Below are 13,937 nucleotides of genomic sequence, written 5' to 3' on the forward strand. Positions count from 1 at the left end.
TCCCAATATTATTATCTCCGAAAATTACAGGCGTTGTCCCTGACCATACCTCGATCCTCATAGAAAATTTCAAAGCGATCAGCGCTATACTTCCGTCCTCTAGTGTGGTAATGGTTTACTAAATAATATCTGCACCTGTAAATATTTAAGTGTAACTCCCACAACCGAGTACATACGACAATGTAATTGGTATCAATTTGAAGGCCAACCACTCCTCTTGGATATATTTTCAAATTCTTGGGTCTATGTCATTCAGAGGTAAATATATACGCTATAGAATACACATTTTGTAATTTTTCACACAAAAATCAGAGTCCATTTGACCCGCTAAATATTGACAGATCTTTATCAAAACAGGCATGATTATTCTTTGGTCCAATCCCCTTCTCCATGTAAAAATACGCGATGTTTGGGCCATAATTGCAGCCTCTGGAGCGGCCCGGAAATCAGACAAAAATAAAGTTTTTGGTACATTTCATCCCCTAAATATTAACAATAGGGGTCTTCATTGGGCAAAACCCATCCTATATGCAAAATTTCGTGAAGATTGGTTCATAACTGTGGTCTGTATCGTGTTATTATGATAGTCGGACAGACACACATGTCTAGATCGACTGAGCTAGTCGAGATATGACGATCGGTATATTTAAAGGTGGGCCTAGGACCAATGTTTCGCGGCGTTACAAACTCTTGGGGCTACACAAAGCTATAATACCCTGACACCATAGTTGTGTAGGGTATAAATAGGACTTAGATGGTCCTAGGAAAAATATGTTTAAAATGTCACTTAGATTGTCCTTGAAATATAATTGCTTAAAAATTCATGTCATAGATGGTCCTAGAAAAAATAATCTTTAAAAAATCTACACCTTTGTTAGACCTTGAAAAAATCCCCGCCTTTGGTAGGCCTTAAACATATTTTTTTTTTAAATCGACGCCTTTGGCAGGTCTTGAAAAAAATATTCTTTAAAAATCCACATCTGAGGTAGGCCATGAAAAATATTATAATAATATTTTAAGATCATCCAAAAGAGTTAAATGTCTCTTTACCCAAAATCGAAGCCCATACACCACGAAGTAGGGTATTCTAATCTATATTAAGCAATCGAATACTTTTATGAATTAAAAAATATTTTATATATACATATATAAACTTATGTATGAAATTCAAAAATATATATTATTTTTTATGAAATGTAAGTACATATGAGTATTTGTGTGCGTAAGTGTGATCAACACGAGTAGCGATGATATTACAATTTTTTTTTATTTTTTGAAAAATATGTTGATACCAAATGGAAACCCTAGAAACCAAGGCTTCATAAAAAAAATAATAATTAAGCTCGCCCAAAAACAAAACCATCAGAAGTCAAAAAAGTTATCTTTTTTTCCAAAAAAATATATGTGAAACAATAACAAAATAGAAGCAAATCACACAGATAGAACCCTTACACACACATAGACATATTTTCATCTATACCATAAGTAAATTAGTTAGTATTTTATAGAAAAAAAAACTATATTTTTGTTCATTATGCAAATGATGTGTAGATTGCTGTTCTTGTCTAAGTGTTAATATGTGTGATAGTCACACATTTACTATATGTGCATATATGTGTGTGTGTGATAATTTCATCATCAGAGATATGAAGGCTCACATGTACACACAGATAGGTGTGTATATGTACAAAGGACCATATTTGTATTGGAGACTTGTTGTATACATATACTCCCCAACACACCCACACACACATATAGTGATCGAACATACAACACGATTCGTTTATGATCGTGTGATCGGTTCGTTCGTTCATTCGTGCTGATTGCTCGTATATGTTTCTCTTTCACAATTTTGTACGCACACACACACATTGATTGCTCTCTTAGAGCATAGACTATCATTGGCATTAGCATATGGTGGCCAAGTAAAACCGCTATACACCGTGTCCGTGTGTATGCCCATGGTGTATGCATGCATGTATGGCTGTGTGTGTGTGTGAGTGTCTGTGGCATATTGTATGTTTGATTTCGCTTGTGAGATGATGCTTTACTGTTGGCTGCATTTTATACTATAATTAGTCGTGTTCTGCCTTCGCAAGTAAGTAGTAGCTTCAGTTTAGAACGTTGTCCACCGCCGAAGCAAGGAGACAACACACAGTTGAAGAAAAAAAGTAAAAAAAAAACAAGAAGAAAATAAAAAACACACATAACAAATAAACAAGAAAATAATACTACACAATATAAAGTCAACAGCAAACGAAACGAAAAACACGAAGTCCATGACAGCAGAATTCGGTCTGTCTGTCTGTTTGTTTTTTTCAGTTCCATTGGTATTAAGCCACAACTAATGTTTGTGCATATTCTCTAAGTTCTCCATTAATCAGTACGCTCCAGTCGATCTGCACAGTTGGATCGAGGCGCTTTTTGCTCGACCAACCAAAAACCTAAAGCTAAGCCGAAAACAAAAAAGAAAAGAAAACTTTTTCCCAGCCACCACAGTTCCGTTCTCCCTTTTTTTTCGTGAGCCAAGCTATCTACCATTACGAACAGGAAAAAAAGGGGAGCAAATGGATGGGGTTCATCTTTAACTGGGATTAGAATATTCAAAAAAAAAAAAATAAATAAATAAAAAAAATCATTAAAAAAGAAAAACAATCCGAAAAGAAAAACTATTCAAATGAATTTGTAGTTGTCTTAAAAAATATAGTTTAGTTTAAAAAAATCAAAAACGGAAGCGAAACGGTTAACTTCGATTAAAAAAGTAATTAAAAATGATTCGATTTTTTTTAAATTATAAAAAGTGGATTGTATTTTTTTTTACTTAAAAAAATTTTAATATTTTTTAAAAGTGAAATTTGTTTTATATTTTTTTTTAATTATTTTTTTATTTTTATTTGAAAAAAAAAACAAAAGATAATTAAAAGTGTTTTTGCTTAAATAATTTTAATTTTATTGACTGATTCATTTAATTTTATTAATTTTTAAATAGAAGTGAACTTTGTGTTATTTTTTATAAAAAAATAAATTTTTTTAGATATTTAAAGAAATATGGGTTTTCCTAAAAAAATATTTTTTTTTAAACTTCTCCCAAGTGAACTTTGTGTTTTTTATTTCGTTTTATTGCCGTTTATATGTGTGTGTGTGTCTATCTTTTCTTTTTTTTTTTTTGCAATCATAGAAAAGTGTCACCGTGACTTATCTGGTCCTACTTCTTCTTCTTTCTTTTCTCTTTTTTTTTGTCTCATTAGGAGGTTATCGCGAAATTCTAATAGTTTTGTTTCCCCTCTGGATTATCAATTTTCTTTTTCTATATATTTCTAACTCCGTGGTGGATCGTTAAGGAAACGGAAATACACGCATTCAAAATTGGGGTATAATGGAGCCCCTGTGGAAGCGGTAAGTTGAAAAAGAAAAATAATAGATCCTTGAATTAAAAAATAATTAATATTTTGTTGGGAAATTAAAAAAATAATTATAATTATTTTAAAATTAATTAAAAATATTAAAAAATAAGTAAAATTATAAATTATTATATTATAATTATTAAATAATAATAAATAATTATATTAATAATATTATTATAAATTATATTTCATATATCTAAGTATTTAATGATATACTATTATCTATTTTTATGCAATCATTTTTATAGTTAATATAAACAGTAATTCGGATAATTAAAAAAAAAATAATTAAATTAATAAAAAATATTTACTTCAATAACAAAATTGATTCATATAATAAAAATAATAATAAACTAATTAAAATTATTAAATAATAATTTAAATTATTATAAAGATATATATATATATATATATATTATTTTTTTATTTTATGTTTATATATTATGTTATATAAAAATTTTATTTTATGTTATATAAAAATAATGAATTATTTTATATTAAAAATAATTAATAATATGTTTGTAAATAATATATTATTAATTATTTTTAATGTTACATATATATATATATATAACTTGTTCCTTAAAATTCAATATAATACAAAAAATATTTATATTTATTTATATTTATATTTTTATTAATAAATAATTAATTTTTTAATAAATAAACTTATTAATTTCATAATAAACTTATTAAATTACATTATTTATTAATAAATCAATATATTTAATTTTTGCATAAAAATAATTTTCAAATAATGTTTAAAAATAACATTTAATAATTAATATTTTTCCAATTTAAATGAGATGTTAATTAAAAGATATGATTTCTATAAATTAAAAAATTAAAAAAAGTATTATATATGTATATATATTTAAATGACATTTCCGTATTGTCTAGTGGGTAGGATAACCGGTTCTAGGGCCGATATATCGGGTTCCAAAACTGAAAAAATCATATTTTTTTCCGATGGACTTATCTATCACCTTCCTACCCGACTTGAAGCTTCCGTAGCTTATTTGTAGCCACCCGGCAGAGGTTTGAAATTCTCTTTACAACTTTAAAATCTTTGGAATTTTTTGAAGAGGTTGTGAATGATCCTTTAAAAGGCATTTTTTGAGAATTACCGAAATAGAAATGAATGAAATGAAAGCCACTAAATTGACTTATTTCAAGACATGAAATAGGTTATTTATAGCCAGATTCAGATTAATGCATACGACTTTAAAAATCATCGAAGTTTTTTTTTGGAAAGGATGTGAATGATCCTTTAAATGAAATTTTTCGAGCATTACCGTCTTGTCTAGTAGTTCTGATATCCGGTTCTAAAGCCACTAAATCTACTTATGTATAGACTTGAAGCATCCATTGGACATTTATAGCCACCCGGCTCGACCTCAAAAATCATCAGAGTTTTTTTTTTGTTTTTGGAATGGGTGTGGATGATTCATATAATTGAATTTTACCGAGTTGCTTGTGGCTTCTTAGAATCTAATCAGCTTAGTATTTTAAACATGCCTTTCCAGAATCCATAAAAATTGAAAATTTAACAATTTGTCTAGTAGTTAGGATACGAACTAGGGATAAGCATTTGGACTTCATGACATCGCACATGATTTTCCTCTATAGGTTATTTGTAGACCCCCGACAAAAGTGTTTAATATTTAAAACTCGAACATCATCCTTTGATTTTATAAAGCATTTTGTTGCGGCATCGTCGATATAGCCTGCCTTCGTTTACTAATGTATGATTCGGTATAGTTATAATTTGGTATAAGAAACTTCATCTTGGCTTCTGGGCTCAAAAAATTGTTTTTTTATATTTTGTACCGTATTGTCTAGTAGTTAGGATATCCGGTATCCTTTTTCGGCTTCCGAAAAAGATTTTTTCTTGAGAAATAACCTAAGAATATGAAATTTGTTATTTTGGTTTCTCTGATAAAAAAAAAACTATTTTCTAACCGAAAATATTTAATATAGTCACATGTTTCAACATAGTCCACATATATTAGGATCCCAACCAATTTCTGATATTTTGAAGGTCCTATTTTGTTTTTTTTTTTTTTGACATTTTAATATTGGTCCGAGTTCGTAGCCATATTCATTTGCTCAGGAGTTGAAAAATCTCTTGCCTATAATTTTCAGAAATGAAATATAAGTTATTATTTCTGATATTCAGTAGATAAAAATCGACCTCCTTTCGGAGAATTATCAAAGTTCCAACCGAATTATTTTTGGTATTTTGAAGACTTAAACGAACTGACTGTAAAACATTTGAAACATTTTCAAATATATAGGAATGCTGACGTATTTTTAGGATTCCAGACCAATAATCTTTACAACCGATGAAGAATTGGTCTACGACCCTAACTTCTGGCTGCGAATTAATTAATATAGAACCACATTAGGGATTTTAAAATACTTCTTCGTATAAAATAGCTCTTGACAGCTTTTGTATTCCCCCGTAGGAATTTCAATTCGTGCATGTTTTTCAATCGCGATATTTGGACATAGTCCAATATAAAGGGTCCGCCTACATTTTGGGTGTATTTTCTAATCGAAGTGTCGATAATTTGGCACTTCGGGCTCTGTTATGATAAAAATAACTCCTCATAGATCTATGTCTGAATAGGGGGCTATTTCAAGGTCTGCCTCATTTTATGAATATTACAGATACTGGAGGTATCTTCGAACCGAAGTGTCTGCAATTTGCCATTTCAAGCTCTCAGCGGATAAAAGACCTCCTGGATAAAATAAATCATTGTCGGACTATGTTCAGACATAGTCCCCATATAAGGACCCCGATCGATTTTACGAATTTTTAGTTAACAACTGAATGTTGTTTAGCATTTCGGAGTATAAAAGTCCTCCAGGATACAAATACATGAATATAGGTCGATAATTATACATAAAATGATTCTGAGTAATTTTAGGAATTGGAATTAGCAGCAATTGGTATGCAATTTGGCATTTCCAGTTTTCAGAGGATAAGAAAAACTTCGGAATAAACAAAATGCAGTTTGACATTTTGAGTTTAAAGAGGATAAACTAAAAAAATCTTTACCGGTCAATGTTTAGACATAGTCCCCAAAATAAGAGTCCCGAAGGACTTTACGCATTGTAAAGATAATATTTTCGTATTCTTGGTGGATAAAAGAACTCCTTGGTACACATCTTAGTCGCATTTTCTAATCGAATTGGATTTTATTTATCTATTCTTATTCAATCCTCCCCATCGAAAAACTATCAAAACCGGTCCCGTCTTAAATATAGCAATTTAATTTTCGGCATTTTGAGCATTTTTATTAAAATCTTTAACATTTTTCGTTTTTTTTTTTTTTTGTTTTAATAAGATTTTTGAAAATTTCTCTTAAATTTGGCCAATTACCCATTTCTCTTATTTCTGTGAGATTTTAGCATTCTCTCTTTTATTACCTCACTTTATCTTTAATCTTTAAGAGTAAAATACATAATTCATAGAATACAAACATAAGAGAGCCTATTTTAAGTATTTAATTTTTCTCTTATTAATTTACTCCTCTTCTTTCTCTTTAATTAAAATATATCATATATTTTTCTCTTTTATTTTTAGGCTACTGTTTGCCGCTGTATTTGCTGGAGCGTTTTTAGGAATAAATGCTGTAAGTAGATTTTTTATATCAATTTCTTTTTATGTGTTCTCTCCTCCTCCCCATCACCCCCAACCACACATACACATGCACTCGCAATGATGCAAGAAATGTGGCATAAATGTGCTGATAAGAGAAAATTTACAATAACAAAACGGAAATTAAAATAAAATATACAAAACGAACAACAACAACAACAAATGATTTTCCGATAAATGGATTTGAATGAATGAAAAAGAATTATAAACGGGTATTGAGAAATGACGTTTGATAATGTAACGCGATGACCTCAAAATCGGAATTATTGTACTTCCTTTCTGGGGGAAAATGGATTTAAAAATTTTAAATGAAATTTCTTGGATTTAAAAAAATAGTTTTTCAAGAGGATAGATTCTTGTAAAAAATTAGAAATAGAAAAAAATAAAAGCATAGATTAATTTTTTCAAAATAATTTTTTTAAATCTATTTTTTAAAATTAATTTTTAAGCGTGAATTTTTTATAAAATAAATTTTTAAGCGTGGATTTTTTTAAATGATTTTTTTAATTTTTTGAAAACTAATTTTTAATTTTTTTTAAATTATCTTTTACAATCCAGCAATTTTGGAAAACAACCGATACCGGTGCCATCTACAACACCGCTAAACACTATCGTCCCGATGTTGGCAATCAAGCCCCACCCCAACCGATCGACGACAGCTATTCGATAATTGACAGCGCGAAAAATTGCAGCACCAACACACCCGGCTGTATACCGAAATGTTTTGCCGAAAAGGGTAATCGCGGTCTGCAGGGACCAATTGGTATGCCCGGCCCCAAAGGTTTGCCCGGCTATCCCGGTACCGAAGGTCCACCCGGTGATAAGGGTCAAAAAGGTGATCCCGGTCCAATGGGACCTAGAGGCTTGAAGGGTGAACGTGGTACACCCGGTATTCCCGGTATGGCTGGTGTACCCGGTATTCAAGGTATTGCCGGTAATCCCGGTGCACCCGGTATTCCCGGTAAGGATGGCTGTGATGGCGAGAAGGGTTTGGCCGGTCTACCCGGTTTGAGCGGTATGGCTGGACCTCGTGGTTATCCAGGTCAACCTGGTGCCAAGGGTGAAAAAGGTGAACCGGCTAAGGAGAATGGTGACTATGCCAAGGGTGAAAAGGGTGAGCCCGGCTTTGCCGGTCGTCCCGGTAATCCTGGTCCCGAGGGTCCAATTGGTCCAAAGGGTGAACGTGGTGAAACTGGTCCATTGGGTGCTCCCGGTTTGCGTGGTGATCGCGGTTTGAAGGGTGAAAAGGGTGCTCCTTGCTTCCCCAGACCACAACCCGGCAGAAAAGGTGAAAAGGGTGAGAAAGGTGAACCAGCTCAATACCGACCATTTACTGGTGGTGAAACCGAGATTATTGGCGAAAAGGGTGAAATGGGTCAACGAGGTGATATGGGCGCACCCGGTGATAAGGGTTCTGTCGGCCCTCAAGGTCCACAAGGTTTTGAAGGTCCCAAGGGTGAAAAGGGTCTTCCTGGCGGTCCCGGTGATAGAGTGCGTAAAACAACATCATAAACTTCGTTAATTTTTAATATCCTATTCTCAAAATCATTAGGGTCGTCAAGGTGCTTTTGGTCCTCCTGGTCCTCCCGGCCAAAAGGGTGATCGTGGTGAAACTGGCTTGAATGGTTTGCCTGGCAAGCCCGGTCAAAAGGGTGAACCCGGTCGTCCCGGTAAACCTGGTGAGCGTGGTCTTGTCGGTCCTCCAGGTCCACCTGGTGGCGGTCGTGGCTCCCCTGGCGCTCCCGGTCCTAAAGGTCCCCGTGGTTATCCTGGTGCTCCAGGTCCCAAGGGTTTGGATGGTTTCGATGGCCCACCTGGTCCACAAGGTTTGCCCGGTGCTAAGGGCGGCCCTGGTATGCCCGGTAACAATGGTGTTGAAGGTCCTCCTGGCGAAAAAGGTGAAAAAGGTAATGCAGGTCGTCCCGGTCCCATGGGTCCCCAAGGTCCTATCGGCCATACTGGTCCTCCAGGTCCTGAAGGTCAAAAGGGTGAAGCTGGTCTACCTGGATATGGTGAACGCGGTCCTAAAGGTGATGATGGCATTCCTGGGTAAGTCGTAGATCCCAAATCGTTTTCATTGCGGTTTAAATACAACAACATTTGGTTCTCTTCCTCTCTCTCATGACAGCACTCCCGGCTTGAAGGGTACAAAGGGTGAACGCGGTTTAACTGGCGCTCCTGGTGCCCCTGGTGACTCCAAATTAGGTCTTCCCGGTACTCCTGGTCCCGTCGGTGCTCCTGGTCCTCGTGGTGATCAAGGTCGTCCTGGTACCCCTGGTCCCAAAGGTGACATGGGTCCCAAGGGTGATGCTGGCGGCAAATGTTCAGACTGTGCTCCCGGACAGAAAGGTGACAAAGGTGATCGTGGTACAGATGGTATCCCTGGCCGTGATGGTCTCAGAGGTCCTCCCGGCGAACGTGGTTATCCTGGCGAACGTGGATCTGATGGTATTCCTGGCCCCCCTGGTCCTCCTGGCGAGAAGGGTAGAGATGGTATCCCCGGTGCTCCAGGTCCCTATGGTCTCCCCGGTAAAAACGCTATGGTTGATCTGAATCTTATCGAACCCGTTAAGGGAGACAAGGGTGAACGTGGTTATCCTGGTGCTCAAGGTGTGAAGGGTGACAGAGGCTTAGCCGGTATTCCAGGTGCTCCTGGACAAAAGGGTGAAATTGGCGATAAGGGCGACAAAGGCTATCCCGGTCCTCCAGGTGCTGATGGCGCTCCAGGTAACCCCGGTCGTGATGGTTTTGATGGTGCTCCAGGTCGCAGCATTAAGGGTGAACCAGGTCTTGCTGGTCGCGATGGTGAAAAGGGTGACAAGGGTATGACTGGTCCCCGTGGTATGACTGGTGATCCCGGTACTTGTGACGTCGACTATTTGAAGGTTCCCGCTAAGGGCAACAAGGGTGACCGCGGTGCTCCTGGCAATCCTGGTGCATTGGGTCCCACTGGTCCCAAAGGCGACAAAGGTAGTGCTGGCCAAAAGGGTGAAACTGGTCCACAAGGTCCACCTGGACCTGCTGGTCCTCGCGGTATGACTGGTCCACGTGGTGAACCTGGTCCACAGGGTCCTATTGGTGCCCCTGGTAATCCTGGTAGAGACGGTTTGCGTGGTCCTCCCGGCAGAAACGGACCTCCTGGTCAAAAGGGTGACCAAGGTATTGCCAGACCCGGTCCTCCAGGTAGCATTGGTCGTCCCGGTTTGCCTGGTCCTAAAGGTGATCGTGGTTTGGATGGTCCCATGGGTCCTCCTGGTATGGATGGCGCTCCTGGCTACCCTGGCGAAAAAGGTGATTCTGGTCTTCCCGGTGCTCCTGGTGCCCCTGGTGTTGACGGTCCTAAGGGTGATATGGGTCCTCGTGGTCCAACTGGTCCCGCCGGCCCACCTGGTAAGCCTGGTGTCGATGGTGTTCAAGGTCGTGATGGTGCTAAGGGTGAACCCGGCTATCCCGGTTTGGTCGGTATGCCTGGTATGAAGGGTGAACGAGGTGCTCCTGGTATTGATGGTCCTAAAGGTTTCACTGGTATTACTGGTCCACCTGGCAAACGTGGTCCTCCTGGTCCTGCTGGCATTCCTGGTAAGTTAGACAAATCGATGTATTTTTTTTCGGTAGGAAATTGAATAACTGATTCCGCTTCGTCGTATAGGCGCCAAGGGTGATCGTGGTGAACGTGGTCTGACTGGCAAGGATGGTTTGCCCGGTGTCCGTGGTCCTCCTGGCCCACCTGGTTTAATGGGTATGAAAGGTGATATGGGTCCCATGGGTCCTCCCGGTGCCGATGGTGTTCCTGGTATTGATGGCGCCAAGGGTGATCGTGGTTTGCCCGGTATGGATGGTCCCCGTGGTGAGCCTGGCGATGCTGCTGAAAAGGGTCAAAAGGGTGAACCTGGTGCCTCTGGTTTGCGTGGTGAACCTGGTATGCCCGGTGCTCCTGGCATGCCTGGTGAAAAGGGTGTACCCGGAATTGCCTTGCATGGACGTCCCGGAGCTCCTGGCGAAAAGGGTGATCGTGGCCGTGATGGTGCCGATGGCCTCAATGGCAGACCCGGTGAAAAGGGTGATCAAGGTCTGCCCGGTTTGACTGGACCAAAGGGTATTAAGGGTGACATCGGTCTACCTGGTGCTCCAGGTCTTCCTGGCATGGATGGCAAGCCTGGTCAAATGGGTCCCGCTGGTCCAATGGGTCATACCGGACCTAAAGGTGACAAGGGTGAACGTGGCTATCCTGGCATTAACGGCGCCAAGGGCGACAAGGGTGAACGTGGTGTTGCTGGCTTCAATGGCGCTCCCGGTCCTAAGGGTGACCGCGGTGTTCCCGGTAAACCTGGTCTAAATGCTACGCCTATTACGATTAAGGGTGAACCTGGTGAGATGGGTGAACCCGGTTTGATTGGTTTGCCAGGTCCTATGGGTCTCAAGGGTAACCAAGGCCCACCCGGCTTCAACGGACCTAAGGGTGATCGTGGCTTGACTGGAGCTCCCGGTCCCAACGGTTTGAATGGTATGCCTGGTGCTAAGGGTGAACGCGGTCCCATGGGTGATGTTGGTGCTCCTGGCCTGACCATCAAGGGTGAAAAGGGTTTGCCTGGCCGTACTGGTAAAAATGGACGTGAAGGTAGGTGGTGTCGAAATCCTACTTGTTGTGGGTGAGAAATATCTGATCTGAGTGTTGTTTTTCAGGTGCCCCTGGTATGCCCGGTCAAAAGGGTGAAAAGGGTTTGGCTGGTTTGCCTGGTACTCCCGGTGCTCCTGGTGCCCCCGGCCCCATTGGTCCACAGGGTCCTAAAGGTGATCGCGGTTTGGTTGGTGCTCCCGGCAGAGACGGTGCTAATGGTATGCCTGGTGCTCCTGGCATTAAGGGTGATATGGGCTATCCCGGTCCCAAGGGTGATATGGGTCTGCCCGGTCTGCAAGGCGAAAAGGGTGACAAGGGTGAAATGGGCATGGTTGGCGCCCCCGGTCTGCCTGGTTTGCGCGGTGAAAAGGGTGATCGTGGTCTCGATGGTATGGAAGGTTTGCCCGGTCCCGTCGGTGCTCCCGGTGAAAAGGGCTTCCAAGGTCCACCCGGTCTCAATGGTCGTGACGGTTTGCCTGGTCTCAAGGGTGACAAGGGTGAACCCGGCAAGATTCCACCTCCCGGTCCCAAGGGTGAACCTGGCTATCCTGGACGTGATGGTCAAAAGGGTGAACGTGGTCCTCAGGGTCCTCGCGGCATGGTTGGTCTACAAGGTGAACGCGGTGAAAAGGGTGAAATGGGTTTGGTTGGTTTGACTGGCGCTCCCGGCCGTCCCGGTCCTAAGGGTGACACCGGACCAATGGGTTTGGTGGGTCGTGATGGTGCTCCCGGTCCCATGGGTGCCAAGGGTGAGCCTGGTGCACCTTGCACACATGCTCCCGACTATCTTACCGGTATTTTGTTGGTACGTCACAGTCAAACCGCCCAGGTGCCACGTTGTGAACCCGGCCATACCGAATTGTGGAGTGGTTATTCGCTGTTGTATGTCGATGGTAATGATTATGCTGCCAATCAAGATTTGGGTTCGCCCGGTTCGTGTGTAAGACGTTTCTCGACACTGCCCGTCATGTCGTGCGGTACCAATAACATTTGCAACTATGCTTCGCGTAACGATAAATCGTTCTGGTTGACCACCAACAATCCATCGATGCCAATGATGCCGGTGCCAGCACAGGAAGTTAGCCAATACATTTCACGTTGTGTGGTGTGTGAGGTGCCTGCCAATGTTATTGCTGTGCACAGTCAGACTTTGGATATACCAACGTGTCCAAATGGTTGGGAAGGCTTGTGGATTGGTTACAGTTTTATGATGGTAAGGAAAGGAGGAGGAAGAGGAGGGGAAATGATTTTGAGATACTGATTTTTGTTTTGTTTTTCTCTTTTTTTGTAGCACACTGCTGCCGGTAATGGTGGTGGTGGCCAGGACATGTCCTCGCCCGGTTCCTGTTTGGAAGACTTCCGCCCCATACCCTTCATCGAGTGTAATGGCGGCAAGGGCCATTGCTTCTTCTACGACACAATCAACAGTTTCTGGCTGGTAACCCTGGAGGAATATCAACAGTTCCAGAGACCCGATATGGTTACCCTCAAGGCGGGCAACCTGAAGCAAAGAGTCTCCAGATGTCAAGTTTGTATTAAGAACTCATCATAAGAGCCACATAGTTAGCAACAACAACAATAACAACAGCAACAACAAATAAGTAAAATATAAAAGAAATAGCCAAGGAAAGGAAAATCCACCATAAGAGTTCCCCTACCCCCAACAAAAATAATTTCCCGCAAATTTGTCCCAGTTGATAACCAGTTTCCTTTTTTGTTTGTTCGATTGTTTGTTTTCTTTTTTTTAATATATAATTAAAAACAATTATTATTATTATTTACTATTTTTATACTCTTATGATTTACCTTAAGAATTCGAAACCGATTCCTTAATTACAAAAACTACAACAAAAACAAGAACAACAACATTTTTTTAATGCCTTAACATAAGTAAACGAATACCAAAAACAAAAACAACAACAAGAAATCTTATTACAACAACAAGTTTTGTTTGTATGTTTGCCTTACTGCCTGTCTGTCTTCCCCGCACAACCCCATTCCCCACCCCAAAAAAAAAACAAAAATCCTTAGATTTTAAATCGACAATCAGCAAACAGCAACAACAACAACAACAAGAAAACATTCTAATCTGCCATTTAAAACGAATTTCTATTTTTTAATATGTCGTTTTTTCTTTTTTTGTAATAAATGTAATATTTAGTGTTTTTTTTTAAATATAAGTAACAAAATAATACAATTAATAATAATAAAATAACAACAACAACAAAGAAAAATCCAAAATGAAAAC

General features: G+C 39.3%; 1 protein-coding gene across 1 annotated transcript; it reads left to right on the forward strand.

Annotated features, from left to right (window-relative positions):
- The first annotated feature begins 3,272 nt into the window (after positions 1-3,272).
- Positions 3,273-13,241, forward strand: LOC133327824 (collagen alpha-1(IV) chain-like). Its single transcript, XM_061536361.1, has 8 exons — positions 3,273-3,396; positions 6,997-7,045; positions 7,630-8,562; positions 8,624-9,120; positions 9,200-10,650; positions 10,721-11,689; positions 11,755-12,902; positions 12,981-13,241. Exons 1-8 carry the CDS (start codon positions 3,377-3,379, stop codon positions 13,239-13,241), a joined length of 5,328 nt encoding a protein of 1,775 aa, XP_061392345.1. The 5' UTR covers positions 3,273-3,376.
- Positions 13,242-13,937: the final 696 nt, after the last annotated feature.

Source organism: Musca vetustissima, unplaced genomic scaffold (genome assembly GCF_032173495.1).
Source record: "Musca vetustissima isolate MV318-11 ecotype Yass unplaced genomic scaffold, APGP_CSIRO_Mvet_v1 utg32695, whole genome shotgun sequence".
NCBI lineage: Eukaryota > Metazoa > Arthropoda > Insecta > Diptera > Muscidae > Musca > Musca vetustissima.